General features: G+C 43.3%; 1 protein-coding gene across 1 annotated transcript in view; it reads right to left on the reverse strand.

The window, feature by feature from the left end:
• The window catches only part of BCR (BCR activator of RhoGEF and GTPase), a 105801-nt gene extending 86854 nt beyond the window's left edge, over window positions 1–18947 (reverse strand). The window contains exon 1 of the mRNA XM_079322758.1: window positions 16707–18947. Within this exon, the coding sequence (XP_079178884.1) occupies window positions 16707–18216 (1510 nt within the window). The 5' untranslated portion in view covers window positions 18217–18947. The remainder of the gene's footprint in view (window positions 1–16706) is intronic.

Genomic DNA, 18947 nt, shown 5'->3' on the forward strand with positions numbered 1-18947 from the left:
GTCAACAAGGAAAGAAATCAGCATCTAAGGTGGCCACAGCCACTCCTGGAGAAGATACATTTCTGCTCCCATGCAGAAGTAATCTTTAATTTATGGGACTGCATAAATGAACATATTTCAGCAGTGAAGAAAAAAACAACTAAAACCATAGCAAAGCATCAGGGAGATCCTAAGCTCAATACCTGACAGCTCAGACCACACAGCTGGGCTGAAGAAAAAAACAATTTCCCAATGCATAAACCAAGCTGTCCCTTTCATTGCATTAGGAAAGGCAGATATCCTCCCAACACCAGCTAAAAAAGGGTGTAGTCCTCTCCAGCAGTGTGCCACTGTGCTGATTAAAGGCCATGCTGGGGAACAAACTCATGGTGCACAGGCAGGAGGGCTCAGCTCAGCAGGGAGAGTTGTGCAGTACTGCTCCTCTCAAACCTACATTCCCTCAGGGCTGGGTATTTATTTTCCCTTTGAACAGTGCTACCTTACTTCTTGATACTGCTGTAAACAGACTCACCATAGGAACTGGATTAGGGAGCTGCTGATTCAGAGCATCAGCAACTTCAGTTTTTAAAGTTGAGGAAAAAGCAGAGCACACAATAATAGAGCTTTGGAAAAACTATTAAGTGCAAAGGGTACAAATAAGCAATCACACAGTGAAAGGCTGGGCAAAGTTGCTGCAAGGAAGATTCTGAACGCTCCTAAGCTTGGTAATACATCAGAGATCACAAGGCAGCTGCATTCTTGGCTGGGTACGCCAGCTTCTCTCACTGATCTTGCAAGAGAATGTTAATGAGACCTACCTGGAAGGCTTTAAAATTTAGGGGAGTCCTGTTCTGGCAGGAACTTACTGGTTAGTAAGTCATTCTGAAACACAATTTACCTTTACAGTAAATGCACCTTTCTAAGCAGTTAAAACACAAACAAAAACCAAACAAACACCAAATCAAACAAAAACAAAATCCCCCAACCAAACATAAATCCAAAAACCCCCAACATACACATCTGCCTTTGGAGAACTGCAAATAAGAAAAGCCAGTTAGTCTAGCAGTCAATCCTGTAGCACAGGAAAAATGCAACTTTTTCAATTCCTGTCTCCTTTATTGTTGCCAGCTAAAGGCTTGGTTCATTTCTTAAGCAAACTCAATGGGAGAACAGACGGGACTTCCCTGAAATATTCTCCTGCCACAATATTTCTGTATTGCAAAGTACCATTCAATTAACAACAATTATGGTCAAAAGAAGTGTCTCTTGCACTGCAGTAAGTGAACAAAAGTCAGACCCCCAGATTCTAACATGCCAAGAGCCACAGAAATGCTGGGAGAAAAAAACAAAGACAGAAAACCTTCTCAGTAAGGAGCCTGGCAATGAGACACAAACTACTTTATAGCTTCAGTTCATTTACATGCATTAGTAATTAAAAAATAGCTGTTTGGTTGGTTACATGAAAGAAGATGTGGTCACCAGTATGGTTCTTTATCATCCAAATACTGCAGAATAAGCCAACAAAAAGTAGAGCCAACTAGCTTTTTGCTTTAGGCCCTTTCCAGAAACATTGAAAAGAAATGTGAAAACATACTGATCTAACCACCACAGGCAGAGATGAGAGCAGATAAAGTTAATTTAGCATCCATGGAGATGTATGTAGTGAGTTCTGGAACCAAGAACTAAAGTACAGGGTCAAGATCCCAGGCTTGTTATCTGTAGATGATCTTGGACAAAAAACCCCTCAGCTTCCCTGGATGGACAGGGAATGTATCCACATTTCTGAAACACCTGCAGATCCCAAGAGCAAATAACCCCACATCATTTCAGCAGTGCAAAAGAATATAGGAAAGAAACCCTCCATTTCAACAGTGTGTATCCTTCCTCTTTTGTGCAGAAAATCTCAGATTGAGTGAGTTTTCTCCTCCCCATTCCCATGTCAGGTATAGGATTCTTATGTGCATTTTTCTAAGCCAATCTCCAGTTCTGCACATTACAACATAACATGACAAGTCATCCTTTTAAAAGTAAATAACTGACCCTAATCACAAGTTTCACAGACTTTCATATTATTAAAATAGATTTCAATACACTTAAAACAAAACCCAGGACTTTCTAAGCACATGACTCCCAACATCCTTAGCACTACTCCTTTCTCCAGGCCTGCTTCTCTGAAAAACATTCACCCACCCAATTTTTGCCTTATCAGGAACCTGCTACATTCCAAAGGGCTGTGCTCAAGGTTATAATGTTCTTTTCCAGGCATTTTGCTGACTATTTCACTGCCAAATAGGGCTCTTTCCAGGGTGCACTTGTTTGCAAGAACTCAAAACTTGAGGCACTTCCACAGGGTTGCACAGCATTGCTGACAGAAAGTAGACCACTGTTTACTTCAATCAAAGAGAAAAAGTGTGTCACTGTGTATTTTTAAAACCGAGAATTAATAATTGATATTTGCCTTCACACAGCCCTTTGATCCCAAAGCTAGTCAAGCTAAAGGGATGCATTCAGTAGTACAGCTGCCCCTGGGGTGAGCTACTGGACACCTGCAGGCTGTGCAAGGAGGAGAAAAGAAGAATGGGCAAAAGAACATGAGTTTGTCCTTGTCACACAGTGCTGAGTCCTGGCAGAGCAAGGAGATTTCCCAGCACTGCCTGAGAGACTGATCTGTAGACACACAGTGTTAAACAGAAGGAATGGTTTGCTACTCCCATTTTCCCCTACAAACAGCAACTCCTCCCCACTGCCTACGGCACTGGCTGACATGTCCCAGGCACACTTGGTATGCACACACAGATAGGACACACTCTGACAGGTTTCATTTGGAGCCACCTTCAAGGACATACTAAACGATGCAGTCAAATCCACTTAAATACCCAAGTGAGTATCAGAATAAACCTGTTAAAAGGATTATTCTACATACCAGTTGATTTCTACAAACAGTTGCATTTGTTGCAAAAGCCCTTTAAATGAATACAAGCTAAGGAAACCACCTTGGGGCTGAGGCAGAGCACACAGCCAAAAACAAGAAATCAGCTATTTTAAAAGGTTCCACAGAAGAGAACCAGACCCAGCTCTGCTGAGTTGCTCAGAGTGCCTCAGATAGTAATCCTATTTCGGGAATATAGGGACTGCTCTGGGCTCAATGAGTCAGCAGGGTGGGGCATTTTTTTCCCATGTTTGTGGACTGAACAGGAACAGAAAAAGCAAAAGAAGCTGGAAGCCAGAAATGTAGCACCTGGCTGGTGCACAGGCAGGCATTCAGCTAAGCCAGAAGGGTTCACAAATCTCTGCAGAGCCAGCAGTCACAGGCAAAAATAGAAGTCTTATCTGGGAGTCATGTAAGCATTCAAAATAAAACTGAACACAGGCACTGTAAAGAGGTTTCAATGCTGGAAGCAACGTGTGTTTTCTCTCTGTGGTGATTCTCACCATGACTCCTGCCTCTCCTTGTCCAAGACTCAGCTTTTTAAGCAAATCACACCATTTGACAGAAATCTTAGTTGCACTACTAGGCCAGGACATGACATTTTATATTTCAAAGCAAACAAATTTAAAAGGCCTAGGAATGACCTCTAAAACTCCACTTTCCCAAAAACACTCAAAGGGAAAACATTCACATAGTTATAAGATGTAATACTACAGACGTCTCATTACAGTAATTGCATCATAAAAAATGACATGAAATCTTAGCCCATGAACACTCACACATGCACCCTGAGAAAGCAAACACAAGTTACTGAAGGAGTTCCACTCACCTCTAAAAGCTGTGCTGACCTGGCATCCCATCCTGTTCTCCTTCCACATTATTTATGACCTAAACAACCTTTTGGCAGAAGCTGATCACCTTTTTGAGTCTTTTGAGTAATTGTATCTTTTTTTCCATTTTCTCCCGACTCCATAAGCAGTCAATGTATTTGCAGATGAAATAATTAAAACCACAAAGTACTTACATAGGCAACTGGAAGGGGAGTCACTCATACAGACCAGGATGTCATCAGGTCTGTCTTGCAAATACTTACTGTAAGTACTCCCATTCTCAGCCCTAGTGTTCCACTTAGATGTATTCTACAAAACCATTTCAAATGTCTGCAAGCTCTCAGGCAGTTTTTACTCATTCCCACTCCCCCCAGAAGCAGAAATAAAGCATCTGCCTGTGGAAGAGGTACTCTGCTCAAAGGACACCCCAAACCTCTTTGTGAAACCCCAAAGCAGCTGGATAGTCATAAGTGAAATAGCTGAAGTTAAACAAGATTTCTCAGCATTAACACTCCATTGTTATTTGAATTAACAGCCCCAGTGTCCAGGGACTGGGGGTTTAAGTGCAAATTGTCTTTCATGGCATTGTCTGTCTGCCCCAACACAACCCAATCAGTTACTGCTCCATCAGCAACATTTGTAGGAGGATAGATTAGGATCCGTGGTTAGAGGGGTTTTGTGCTTTGGTTGGGTGAGTTTTGTGATTTTTGTTTGATTGATTTTGGCTCAGAAAAAAAGCCAAACAAAACCCCCAAAAATGCCACAGATAAATTCCCTGATCCAGTTCTCAGCATGAACCTAGAAATGAGCAGTTGCTGGCACGACTGACAGGGCAGCAGGTCACAGCATGAAGCTTTAGCACCAGAGACAATTTAAATCAAGATTTAGCCTCAAGGGCCATAATACGAGAATAGTGGAAGACATACACAGATGCATGTTGTAAGACAAGACAGCTCAGTGCTTCAAATTTTAAGCAAATAAACCAAAAAAAGGAAGAAGTAGAAAACCCACAGATTAACACGTAAGCAGCAACCACAGCCACAGGCAAAAAACCCAGATTCTGGGTTACTTACTTAGAGAAGAAACTGAGTTAATATGAACACAGAATTAAATAGAGAAAGAGGAATAATGGAAGCAAGAACATAAATTGTATAAATCAGTGAAAGGACAAGCCCTCCAGCAACAGAACTCAGTTTTTTCTTTTCATTGTGTTCTGTTCTCTTTTTTCCTTTAAAAGTTAAATGTGGATATAAACCAATTTCTAAACACATATACCTATAGAGGAAGTTAATAAATTTACTAACTAAAGTATGATCCAGGAGAAATGCAGCAAATTTGATTCCAGTACACTAGAGCTTACCAAAATTCAGCTAAAACCCTGAGTTTCAACAACTCAAAAGACTGAGCTGCACATTTCCTCATTAACACACTTGCAAGTTTATTTATGCAAATCACTATATTAAGATAAAAGCTGGCTGTAAACCTAAGGCTGTTTTTCTTTTTAAGTTCCCTTTTCATTCTTTACATGTGTTTGGAAAAAAACTTGCAAATGACTCATTTCCTTACAAACTAAAAAACACAACCACAAAGCAACCAATTATTAAAGACTATTAAACAAGCCTGTTTCAATGTGCCCTACATGGCAAGTGTCTTTTAATGGTGAAAACCAGTTTTAGCAACAGAATGCTTCCTTAACCAGATGTTGGTCTAAATACACAGAGAAGTTCCTTATAAACTTTAGGCAGAACTCTCTAAATTTGTTTGTATCTTTGCATCAGTGTATATTTACAGATGCATTGAAATCAGTCTGAAACACCTATATACAGAATAAAATATTAAAGTTAAAATTTCTTCCTTTTCAGATTCTTCTTGTGCACATATATATTCAGAACACATTTACATAAAGCAAAGAAGGAGACTTGATTATCTGTTAAGTGGAGATACAGAGATTTCTAACATGCTTTGAAATGGAGAACACTAACTAGAGGAAGATGTGGAACCCTGCAATAGAAATTTTATTATGTTTACCTATCAGCACAGAACAAAGCAGAGCTTAGACCACATTAGTACGTGTTTCAGTGTGAGCAGAGACCACAACAAATTATGTATAGGTCAGTGCTCAAGGCTGAGTGAATTTGGGGTAGTCAAGGTCAGGCCCAGGGCATGTTTGCTGAGCACATGGGACAGGTCAGTGCCTGAACAGCCCCAGCACACAGGCTGTGACATTGCCCACGGAGAGGAAGGCACCTCCTGCTGCTGTCTCACACACTCTGGACACATCACAGACTTATTTTTCTCTCCATGAATACTGAAAAAACCCTACCTAAGCAAAACTCATTTTGACAGAGTCCTAGCTCAGAGGACTGGACAAACTGGAAAGAACTTATCTGGTGTTTTGATGTGAACACCATTTTATCACATTGCTGGGCCGTCTTCCCCTTTAAGGTGGCAGATACAGGATGGCTAAAAAAATTATTCAATAAAAATGCTTTCCAAATAACATTAGTGCTTCCATAGCACCTAACCAGGAAGCATGGCAGATACATATAGCCAGCTAACACGGCTCTCCAGGAGGTACAAGAAACTTCAAAACAAAATTACAGTTTTGAACTGCCTGCCCAGCACAGCTCTGAGCCAGCTCTCAGCCACATCAGTATTGCTACTGAAACAGCATGACCTGCATGCATGTCAGCTTTAAAACATTTATAATCTAAGCCTGTGAAGACCCTATCAGCTCTTTTGAAGTCAGAGCTCAAGCTCAAACTTCAAAATCAAAGTATTTTTGCAAATTCTGGTTCAGGTAGTTACATAGAAACAAACAGCTAGTGCTGTGGAGCTTCACAGCAAAACAGACACCAGAAATCCCCTGGCATCAGCAAGAAGTCTATCAAGCCTTTCCCAAGACACTGTTACAGGCCTCAAGAGTAGCCACTGGTGTGTTCAACTATTAAACAAAACAAAAAACAATAATCCAAGCCAAAAAAACAACCAACCAACCAAAATTTGTTAAGCTCTCTTGCTCCTTCCTTGTTACTTATTCCAAATGCATACCTTCTTTTCTAATATTTTTTTCCTGTTGAGAACACTGACCCTCTTAGCAATACACAGAAGCTGGTAATAGCAAGCTGGCTTCAGCTCTGTGACTGCATATTTCTCTCATTGCATACAGAAGTTGCAAAATCAATTTGGATTAAGAAGAGTCAAAGTGATGTTTAAATCCTATGTAAATATTTCTGTACAAATAAGTGTGGTTTCTCAACAACTACAAAAGAAAAGGGTTTGTGGAACTGCTCAGCTGTGGTCAAGAGAACCTTTAAGAAATTCAGCCAAACAGAGGAAACGCCCCCCCAAAGCCTAAATGGGTGCAGTGACAGGTCTGCATTCTCTGTATTGTGTGTTAGAACATCACTTAAGAATACAGGAATGTGAAAAATAATTGTCTTCACTGTGGCCTCATATAAATTCATAAGAGAAACCTTCTGCTTTCACATGGAGCAGAACCCAGCCCTCATTCAAATGGCGAGAGCACCAGACCATGTAAACAATCTCAAAATTCAATTGCAATCAGTCTCTCATCCCTGTCATGCAGTACAGATCAATTCAAGAAAGCAGTCAGGCCTGTAGCTCAATACACCACCTGAAACACCAAATGAAAACCAGGGAATTTTCTTGATCCCTGTCACCTGAAAAGATCATGGGGACCATCAGTCAGACCTGCCAACAGCCCTTCTGCCAGAAAAAAAAACTGAACTGTTGACTAAGTGTAAGACAGGAAATGGTTTCCAGGTTCTCTCTTGAGCTGAGCACACACTGGATCTTCTGGATATACTCAAGGACTAAACACAATCCTCCTTGCCACACACCTGATCAGACACATGCTTATCGTGAGTTCTGTTAGAGCAGCATCTGCCTCTGGGCCCATTACAGTCACAGGTTTCAAGGAAAAGAGAACAACAGCAGACAATGGAGAGCTCAAATGAGTTATCCAGTAAACTTCATTCCCCAGAGTAAGTTCCTCAGGAAAGATGCCAACGGAGAAAAGGCTGAACAAAAGATTCACCCCAACAATTATTCAGGAGACTGTTAAGCCCAATGTATTGCTCATGTTAAGTGCAGCAGCTTTCTGTCAGTCAGAAGCAGCTCTTGAGGGCCCCTGAGGATCCTGGTTATGTGAGCTGAGAGGTGCTTGTTCCAGCTTAGGAAGCCTTTCAGACAATACTCTGGATTTGACTAAAACATTCTCTTCCTGATATCCATTTACCCCATATCAGCAGCCACAGATGATCAATACTAGGACTAGAGAAGTGGTGTATGTCCCCAGGCTAAAGAGAGTATTTTAATCTAACAGCTTGTCAGATTCTTTTTCCTCCTTGCAATTCAGATTTCACTCATCAGCATTCTAATCAAGAAAAAGAAAAGTAAAACAAGAAATGCACTGTAAGATGTGCTGTTTCTCAGTGCAGATGTACTGTAGGATGCCCATCACCTATACAAGATACTTAATCCCAGCTAAGCACTGGCTCTAGTATTTACCACAATTAGTCTTGGGTGGGAATTTTGCAACGGGACATTCTCTGCTGGCTAATGTAGACATTCAAACAAATGATACAGCTGGCAAAGACAAATTTATTCATCCAAATACCATCATTTCCTCAAAGACAGTTGAGGCATTACTGTGTTTTCACAGAACAGTGTCAGTGATTTCATCCCTGTCAGACTGAGGGCTCCAATGAACACCTCAGGAGAGTGTAAAGCAAAACAGTCCAACCCAGGGAAGGGACCAGTTGTTCTACCTAAAAGGATTCAAACAAAGGGGACAACTTATAGAAGTGACAGGGGAAGACACATCCAAGTCTTCCAACAGTGATCTACTGTTCTGAGCATACTATTTTCTGGAACTTCATGTTGCAATGTCACTTCAGGCCACCATAAAAACATTTCCGGAGCAGCTCTAGATTAGCAGGAAACAGAAGTGAAGATGAGGCAGTGAATTATGAACTGAGGCAACTGGACTAACAGTCACAGAAACAAGTGTTCTGTGCCTTGGCTGACTCCAAGTACCATAATCTAAGGTGTTTGGAAGCCCTGAGCCCAGCCAGGGGCTGCCTTGCTGGGCAGTCATACCCTGAGCTGTAACTGCACTGCAGCAAATCAGTGCTGTGTTTGTATGGGACACCTCCCTAGTGACAGCAGAACAATTACATTCACTTTTCAGCAGCTCAAATACATTTGGAGCCTGATGCTCTAGGGAACAATGTATTTTCCCTCAGAACACATTACCCTAGGAAGCTGCTGGCCCATTTCAAAATAACACACTGATGTGACTGTAGGCAGCTGAGGGATTTGTTGTGTTTTGGTGGCTTTTTGTCTGTTGGGTTTCTTAAAACTGTCCTAACAACAGCCTGCTCCAGCCTCACCCATCTTGTGGGTTCCAAACGGGCACTCCTTCCTTAGCTCTGCAGCCAAGGGAGTATGTAATCATTGATAACAGAATAGCTGGTAAATACCCCATCAGAGAAGTGGCTGCATTTCAGTGTGGAGTCCAGAATATTCTGAAATTCTTCATAAGTAAACACACACAGTGAGCCAAGGCTGCACAGTGAACTTCTCCACACCTCAAGGAGAGGAGTTGGAGTCCAAGCACACAAGTTACTCACTATTGAGTAACTCCTCTGCAAAGGCTGCCTGCTTAGATTTCAGATAATACTGTGTGATCCACAGCAGCCTGCCATAGCTGCTACTGTGCTGTTGTCACAGACCAATCTGCAAGTAATTTGGGGATTTTGGATACTTCAGAACTTGTGCAGAACTCCTGAAGAGGATGGGGTGGTTTTGAGAGTTTTTAAAAATATATTACTTTTAAAAGAAAGAAAGTCGTGGTGGACCTACCTTTCTGAAAAAGAATCCTTATCATCCACAAGATAAAATAAATAATTTTTTTAAAAACCCACCCCATCCAGTAGTAACAGAGATTGGTGAAATGACTGCAAATAACAAAACAACAGAAGGTAACATCTATGCACAAGGCCTGTAATACCAGCTGGCACAATTTCATGGTATAAACCAACATAATAAACTTCAGCAACTCACTCTTCCTACAGGGCAATCCTTGTGGATTCTCACACACATACTCCTGGAGTATCCATGTAGCCATGAGCAACTAACTTGACTCCAGCTGCCACATATGGCCAGAGCTTTCTCTAAAGCAGAGACTCCAATTGCATTTGCAATAATCTGATTACTACATGAGCCATAACCTGGTTAAGAAAGGGTCTGAGAGATACCATTTTGGCACTTAGGAAGAAGACAAAAGGGAGAGGGAGACGTGCTTTGTTGTTTAAGTAACAGACAGATTTGCAAACTGCAGCCAGATTTTGTGGCTAAAATGCACACATTGTCCTACACAGGACACTTACTGTTTAGAATACATAAAGTACAATTTGGAAAAAAATGGAGAGGTTATGGATTTGTAAAACTGTCTCAGCAGTAAGACAGACCAACAATCAAGGATTTATTTACAGCTGATGGTTACTTTCACATCACTTGTAATTTAAAGATACAATCAGGAAAGCAATCCACTTTGTCATCAGTGAGCTGGTCAAAACTTGCTTTGTAACCCAAGACACTCAAACTGGTGTTTTGGAAATACTTCATTCACATGCAGCTCACCCAAACTAATCCATGCCAGCATTTCTCCAGTCACTTGCAGCTTACCCCTCCATCCATCTGCCATTCAACCTGGACTGGAACACCATTTCTTTTCCAATATGTGCCAGCAAAAGATTACTAAAGCCAGTGATATTTCACCAGGGGAAGAACAGGATCAGGCCCTTATTATTCTTTCCATGCTTATCAGACTGAGCAGAACAAATCAAAGGGGAGACAGTAAGTAAAACCCCAAACTGCTGGTCTTGGTTTCTCTGGGGAAAAGCAAGCTCCAGATAAGCTGTGCCTCCAATCAACACTCTGATTTTCATGAGCAGCAATATGCTTCCTTATGGTAATTGAAATGGAGCAATTCTCAAACAGCTTGCCAAGTCTCACCTCATTAACCTTTATGGACTGACCTCCAAAATTCCTTGAAGCTGAAGTACAGGTCCCCCTTGTCTCTGCATGACAACTGTTTACCCCCAAGAGGCTGGGGAGCAAGGGAGGGCACGAGAGAGCAAACTGCTAAATATGCTAGAACTGGAAGAAGAACTGTTACCAGACTATTACTGGGGCCCAAGCCTTCATAGGCTTAGGCCTCCTTTGTTGACCCTTCTTTCAGATAGCCAGCAAAGTCAAATTTGGACTACAAATCACACCCCCTCACCCACAACATTTCTTTTAAGAGTCAGTATATAGCTCTAGTGTGCTGCCCAGTTGTCAAAAATAAGCATTTCCTAACCCACACTTAAAGGCTTAGCAAATTTTCTAATTAAACCTTATTTTTCTTTTATCCCAAATCTGTTACTCAGAATGCCTCCTTGCCATTCCACTCAACTCATTTTATTACTTTTTCTCAGGTCTCAGTGAAACTTTCTGGCAGCAGTGAAAAGCAAGCTGACAGTGAAGGAGTGACTGAATACAGTACTTAACATTTCACCCAAGTATCCAAACCAGAGATATTAGACAAATGGCAGCACTTAGGAAAAATGGTAGAGCAATTAGTTCCAGAAATTAGCAAGCTCTTAGCTTTCTTTTTCTCAGCATTAGCTTGAATAACACAACTATGTGATTTAAGAGCATGATGTTCCAGTTTTGCACCCTGGAAGTCTGTACATGGGGTCATGTATATTTACACCAAACAGTAAAAATCCTCAGAGTTAAAACCACACCCACTAACTGCTTTGCTAGAGGTGAGAAGATACAGGAGACCAAAGCATTTCATTCACCAATAAAATTCACTGGTCCAAATCCATCACCTACACATACAAGTAAATCACTTCAGAAGTCATTGCAAAGCTTTAGGGCACGAGCCCCTGGCTCTGCAGAACCAGCTGGAATCACCTGGGTCCAATTGTTCTGTGCCCAGCACAGCATCCCACTCTGTGCTCATCACAGGATGGATGCTGCATGGATATCCTCTGGCTCTGGGGTTGCTTGGTCCTGGCTGAGTTCCTACACCACTCCCAAACTTGAAGCTTGGTAATACATTTCACCACAGGCTGCCTCCAATAGACCCAAGCCCTCTTGCAGCAGTGGCAGCTGAACAAAGTGAGCTCATCTCCACTGCCAGAGAAACCCCTTTGAAAATGCTGGTAAGGTTGCAGGGAGGGCAAGCAGCTTTCTGACCCACCACTTGCAGAATTCACAGCTCTCTGCTTACTCCACAGGAAAGGCAGCCCCACTGATCTCCCTGTCATGGACCACGAAAATGAGTTTAACACAGCCAGATGAGGAGACACCAGCAGTCACCAGGGCTCCCCATTACCAGACAACTACTACATGGATTTGTTCACACTCCCATTCCAAAGGCAGTTTTGTGACAGCAGAAGTACCTGATCTAGGGTGAGCCTAAGAAAAGAAAAAATAAAATTATCTGCATGCTATTAATTCTGGTAGGCCTGAGGCAAATGTTAGCAACCCTCTGTGGAAGAAGGAACAAAACAAACACTTCAGAGTCCACTACAGCCACTGGAGATATAAAGCAGCTCCATAGATTCCATTAAACTCTGCTGGAGGAAAAGAGAAATCTGGAAGATAAAGAGAGAGAGCTCTTCACTCCCCCAGACTAAGAAGAGGGGAGTGGTAGTGCAAGCATCCTGATAATCTCCAAAATCTCAAAAGTTGCTAAATCTCTGAGAAGCAAGGCAGGGTGGGGGGGTGCAGTTAAACAGCATCTTGGTACCAGTGTTCCTAGGAAATCACTGATCATCACAGGGAATAATTAAAACATGTTTAAGAAGTAACAGCAAAATTAACTAAACAATTTTCAAGAAAATTTAAACAGCATTATTGATCCAATGTAAGTCACAGATGGAAAGCAGGACCTGTGGCCAGCAGGTCCTGAAAAATCAACAAGCAATCTGCACATTATAAAAGCTCCTACATTTCAGCTCCTCAGAAGGAAGAATCTTTACACAGTGGAATGAAGTTTGCCTCAGCTGCTCAAAGGGAAGTTGTGCTTCTGAACACAGCAACAAGACTGGCATGCTGTCTCAGGAGTCTGCAAAATCCCGCCAAGAACTTTTCAAGCTACATCTCAAAACTAAAATTTACAGAACACAATACTGGGTGGAAGAAGTGCAGAGTTAAGAAACTTGTCTAAGATCTCAGAAGATGCAGATAACTCAGGAAGCAAACACCTGCTTCCTGAGATACTGGTACAGAACAAGGTCCCTCCATGATGATACACTACATGCTTTCTTGGGGCTTTACAAAAGAGCAGTGTCATGTTTGCCTTAAATTTAAAAGCAGGAAATTCAGATACTTGCCTATCTGGTCAGGTATTTAAGGCACACAAAAACTGAAGAACCTACAGCTCCAGGTAAGCAGGAGTTTTAAAATGGCCTTCTGCTGACATAACAGGAATTGTGAGGTTTGCAGCTCACATGCATAAATTCCACTGCTCTTTTCCCTCTCTACATTAAACTCACTAAAAATATAGAGAACATTCCATGCTCTCCAGAAAGGGACATTCAGAAGTCACATATTTAGTAGAGGCTAAAATAAGTAAAACTTCACTCCAATGGAATTAAATTACACCTATCCCCAAACTGACCTCATATTGAGCACTGTGGTGGTTGGTGGCTGTCTAGAGAAGGAGCCTGGCATGACTCTCTCAGAGCACCACCAAGTCTTCATATGTGAACAGAAATTATCCCTGGGGCTCCTTGAGGGAAGCAGATGTGCAGGTAAATATTATTTACGTGGACTCTAGATAGTTTCCATGTTATTATGCAGACAGATAAAATCATTTCACACAGAGTGAGAACACTGATTTTATGCAGCAAGCTCCAAAACCAAGCAAAGCTCCAGTGTGCTCTTCATTAACAAACTTCTGTTAGTTAAAAACTGTCCCAGCTGAGTCCACTGCAAGATCTCATCATTCCACAACAGTGCAACCTTCCCCTTGACCACAAGCAGAAATGCACAATGAGTAGCTTTTCTCATGTCTATTTCTGCATTTAATGTTTAACAGAAGGCAGAATTTCAAAAATCTTGTTCTTCCTTCACAATCATAGTAAAGATATTCAAGCTTAATGCAATGTTAAGATGTGATTTTTTTTTTTCCTATTCCCACTACAGGAAATTAGTGATACATAATTAATCCTAATATCAATATCTTTGCCCAGGCTCCATTAAGTGCATTTAGTAGAAAGTACAGCTATTACCAAATCTCAACCCTGAAGCTCTCATGCTGCTCCTTGGAAAAAACTGAAAGCCTACTACACCTTGGTCTGCTTTAAGATTTTTCATAATTCACCTCCAAAAACACATATTCAAATTCTGGCTCAGACCCCATCCACTTCAGAGTTACATCCTATTTTTGTAATATAAAATCAGGAAAACATCACTTAACTGTGAACTCATGAAATAATTTGGACAGAACAGCACGTGTCTGCTGGGCAAGCTCAAGGTGCACTGGGACAGATCCAGATGGAAATTTCACATTGCACCTGTCCACAGCACAACCAGCATTGCTATGGGAAGAGTGATCAAAGGCAAAGCCAGAAAACACAGAACAATCTGAACACACAGGGAAGTCAAGCACTGTTCAATAAACCCCACTTGATGCTAATTAACATTAAGGCTGGCCAGAACCTACTGTGTTTCAAACTTGCACTCTGTTCAAGCAAAACTTTAGGGAAGCCTGGCAGAAGCAGTGACTGAACCACAGGTGCTGGAAAATCTGTCTGGCTTTGGCATCACATGGTCATGGAGAAAAGCCCACATCAGAGCAGGGTAGCTGGGAATGGGAGCCAGCCAGATAATCACACAGTGATCTCCCAAGCCTTTGTGTGTTTTATGAAAAGGAGCTTCTGCCAACTGGTTTCAGATCAAAATGCATCCCAATTGGGAAGGAAAGAAAATTCCTATAAAATGATGCTCAGTAGGAATTAATCAGAAACACAGTCCTCCTGAAGGCATAAGCCTTTTCAGTTAAGTAAAAAGTTGCCACCAGCTAATGTGCAAGACAGCACTGATTAGCCATCTGGTGAAAGTTCCTGCTAAGCTTGCCATGTCACCCCCTGAGCTGAGGAAAGCAGAAGGTGGATCAGTTACATTCTGTCCTTGCCTGCAATGTGTGGTCATCCTTAGGAACACGACACAAAGCTTTCCAGTGCATCTAGGAATTGTAAGTGTTCTGACTTCTCAGCTGCTTTTTTTCCTAATCACTGCATCCTAGCTAAATTATTTAAAACAAAAATTATCTATTGCTTTTTTGAAAGCTGAATTTATCCTCAAGCTTTATCAACCTTTATTATTTTTACCCCTTTGTTTCCTTCTGCAAAAACTAAAATTGCCAGGAGGCTTCCCAGTCATCTAAAGAGCATCAGTAAACAAGAGCAGAGACAGATGGCTGAGCTCAGTTCAAACGAGCACAAAACTCAGCCTCTCCCCTAAAACCCAGGAAGAATGCAGCAGTCCCAGAGAGAAAACAGGGATGTACATCAAGTCTGATAAGGGAGAAGTCACTGTGAGGAGGTGCAGAGCTTCCATGTACATGGAATATCCACTACAACTGTCCATCTTTCCATCAATACAATGGGGAAGAGGATGGCACCAGGGCACAGAAGAGTTCTCCCTCCATTGTTGCTCCCAAAAGTATTGCTGACAAAAACAATCAGCGGGGAAAGTAAAACCAGGCATCTCCTCCGAGCAAAATGACTCTTTCGAGATTAGAGCAAACTCTGACAATCTGAGAAAGTGACATCTCTGACAGGCCTCTGAATTCACCCACTACTACAGGAATTTGGTCCCATTGACAAATAACACGTTAATCCCTTATAAAAATCAGAGATTGGAAGAGACAAAGAAAGCCCATGAGAGAACTCACAGATTTGTAATTAAAGAAATATGTCAATAGGAAACAAACATTCTTATTTTCTTCTTCCTGGATTTGATTTTCATTTACCATAGAGGAAACTACTGGTGTTAGCACAAGATACTATTTACATTACATGCCTCACCCTGCTAAATAGGTTCAGACATCCACATATATCCAAAAAATCCATCTGAATTAATATAACTCTTTGTATATCTCTTCCACCTATAAACTTACTGTGATTCCACAGACACACCTGCATGCCTGAATGACTTACACAAGAATGGGCTCAAACATTGCCCATTCTTCCCCAAATGAAGTTTGTTTTCTGCTGAAATTTAGTTAACATTTTTCCCTCAGGGCTCCCTGATATTCCACGTTCTTCCTTCACTCAGCAATAGCAGAAAGCTCCAAGAACCGAGATACACAATCATCACTTCCAATCAGCTCTAATTGAAGGTTGACACGAGACAGAACGAGAAACTAGCACTGTAATTAATACAGACAGGAAAAAACAAGACTGTGGGAGCAGCATCATTATCAGTAAAGCTCTGGCAAAACCCTCAGGTTGTGGCTTGTTGGCACACTACCACTGCTGAGGTAGAGTTTAACTACTTCATAGTGCACAAATATGAGAGAGGGAATAAACTGGTGTTGAATTCACCACAGATGGTAAATACCTGGTGAAGTTCTGGTCCCTTTTTACTTCAGTGTTCAGACTGAAACTTTAAGAAATTATTAACATGGGACTCCACTGATCCTCTCAAGAGAAGCCTGAATCAACCCTTCCAGGAATACAGGTTGAATTCCTAAAATGCAGTCTGACATATACTTCGGTAGGATCTTCCTAAAACAGTAAGACTACAAATTAAACACAGAATTCTCACATGAAACAGTTGTCCCCTCATAGTGATTCACCAGGGTCTCCCATTCATTTCCACGATGCCATTCCCTGCTCTACATTGAAAAGTCCAAATAAAAAGCTGGCACACACCTGTATCCCCATGGAAACAGCTGTCCTGGTGACATCTCCCCGAGGGCAAATCTCCATCACTTGGCCAGATCTGTCCTGTTTTTCGCACGCCCACAATAGTGGCCTCAGACACGATGACCTGCTGCTGGCGGTGCCGCTTTTGGGACTGGGGGGTTGGGGGGCTGCTGCTGTCGAAGGACTGCTGGGAGTTCTGCGAGGGGGAGCGGCTCTTGTCCCGATACATGCGGTACGTGGTGGGGCTGGGGGACACGTGGCTGGACTGTCCTGAGGAGAAGTCTTCCTCGCTGGAGGTAAGGTTCTCATTAGAGCTGCAATCAGGAGTATATCCTCCTCCAATATCTTCAAAACTCCGGGGGGAATAAGATCTCCTGGGCCACGTGAGATGTTTTTCCTGGTCAGGAGGGCCCTGATTTCGTAGAATAGGTCCTTTCCCTTCTCCTTCCCCCATCATCCCACCAACGTAGATACTCTGATATGGCTGAAAGTCCATGGGCTGCCACGGTGAGCGGTTGCTGCCATTGGCATTAATCAGGTTATCTTTAAGGAACTTGGGGTTCAGTTCAGCATCCTCATATTCTCCATCATAGCCAAAGCTGCTCTCTGAGGACCTCCCCCTATAGGTAGGCCTCTGGAACTCGCTGAAGCTGGGTACCATGTTAGAAGGGAGGGAATGCAAAGACTTTTTGCGTTCCATTTGCATGGCTTGGCTACCAAGAGAGCTTATTTTATCAGAAACATCTTTATCGTTGACCTTTACTAAACCCTTCTCATGATGATACTCCATGTTCACATAAAAGGGCTTTTCAACAACATCTTTGTTATCTCCAGAAGAATGTGAATTAACCTTTTTCATTCTCTCAAAATTGGACCTTAGGGCTGCCACACTGGTGCTGTTGCCTCTCTCCTTAGGTTCAAATGATCCCTCCTTCTCAGCAGATCCCACCAGTCTGCGAGTGGAAGCCGATCTGTGTTTTGAAGGAGAGCCATCTGTATCACAGCGATTCTCCATGTCTTCTACAACTCTCTTCAGCTTCTCTTCTCCATAGTACTTACACTTGTCCTGCTCTCCTTCTCCATGGTGGGGGCTGTCCAAAGGTGACAGGTCTGAGCCATCACTCTGGGTTGACAGCTTCCGCATAGAGGGTATCCTGGGTTTGAACTTTTCCTCCCCATGATGTGACTTGCTTTTTTCATATTCATCTTGGTCAGCAGACTGGTGATGATGCAGGTCCTGGATCTGCTGCTCTGCACCCCCTTCAGGCAACTGAGAAACACGTTTAAAACCCCATCTCTGTCTATCATAGCTTTTTTTCTCCTTTGCCAGAAGAGTCTGCAGGTAAATCATGCGGAACCTCTCCTTGTTAACCTCCATCTCCAGTCTCCGGATAGATGCTTTGCACATCTCCAGTTCCTGTTCAATGTCTCCCACGGATTTCAGCTCCATTTTAGGAGGCTCAGAGTCTGCAAATTGTGCTTTCCAAGCCTCTACAAACCCCACAGGGTCCACCATTTTGCATACGGGAGTAAGTAGAGAATACGAGAAGGAGGCTGGAGAGAAAGAGGTGGAAAGAAAAAACCAACCGGATCTCACATGTAGAAGCAGAAACAGCTCGGGCAGGGTCAACTCAGCGCGTCTCTTTCGCGGTCCATGCAGGGCACTGGGAGGCAGGCAGCAATCCTCTCTCGCAATCCTCTCTCCTCCCCGTCTCCGTCTGCTTCTGCCGGCCCCAGCCCCGCGTACGCTCGCTACTCTCTCCCCGGCATGACTGATCGTTTGCTGGCGAACAACAATGCTCCCACCCCGCCGCTGCCCCGGCACTTCAAAGCGCGTGGACAAAGGAGCGGGCTCGGGGCGGGGGAGGGAAGGTAAATATCGCCCCCCACCCACCTACTGTCGCCGCCGTCCTGGGCACGGTCCTCGGCGCGGCCACGCTCCGGAGCCCTCCGCTCCGCGCCGCCTCGCCAGCCCCCGTGTTGTGCTTTCTCTTTCTCTCTCCTCCTCTCCCCCTGCCCCTTTCCCTGTCTCCTCCTCCCGGCTATTGTGCTGCGCTCGGGGCGCGCTCGGTCCCCGCGCGGGGCGGCGATGCGGCGGCGCGTCCCGGCCGAGCTCCGCCGCTACCCGGCGCTGCCCGAGCGCGGCGCGGCCCCGCGGGAGCCCCCCGGCGGCGCGGCCCCCGCTGCCCGCCGCGGCCCATCGCGGCCCGGCTCCGGCGGCGCTGCGGAAGGGGAGGGGAGCGCCCG

This window comes from Erithacus rubecula (genome assembly GCF_903797595.1).
Source record: "Erithacus rubecula genome assembly, chromosome: 19".
Taxonomy (NCBI): Eukaryota; Metazoa; Chordata; class Aves; order Passeriformes; family Muscicapidae; genus Erithacus; species Erithacus rubecula.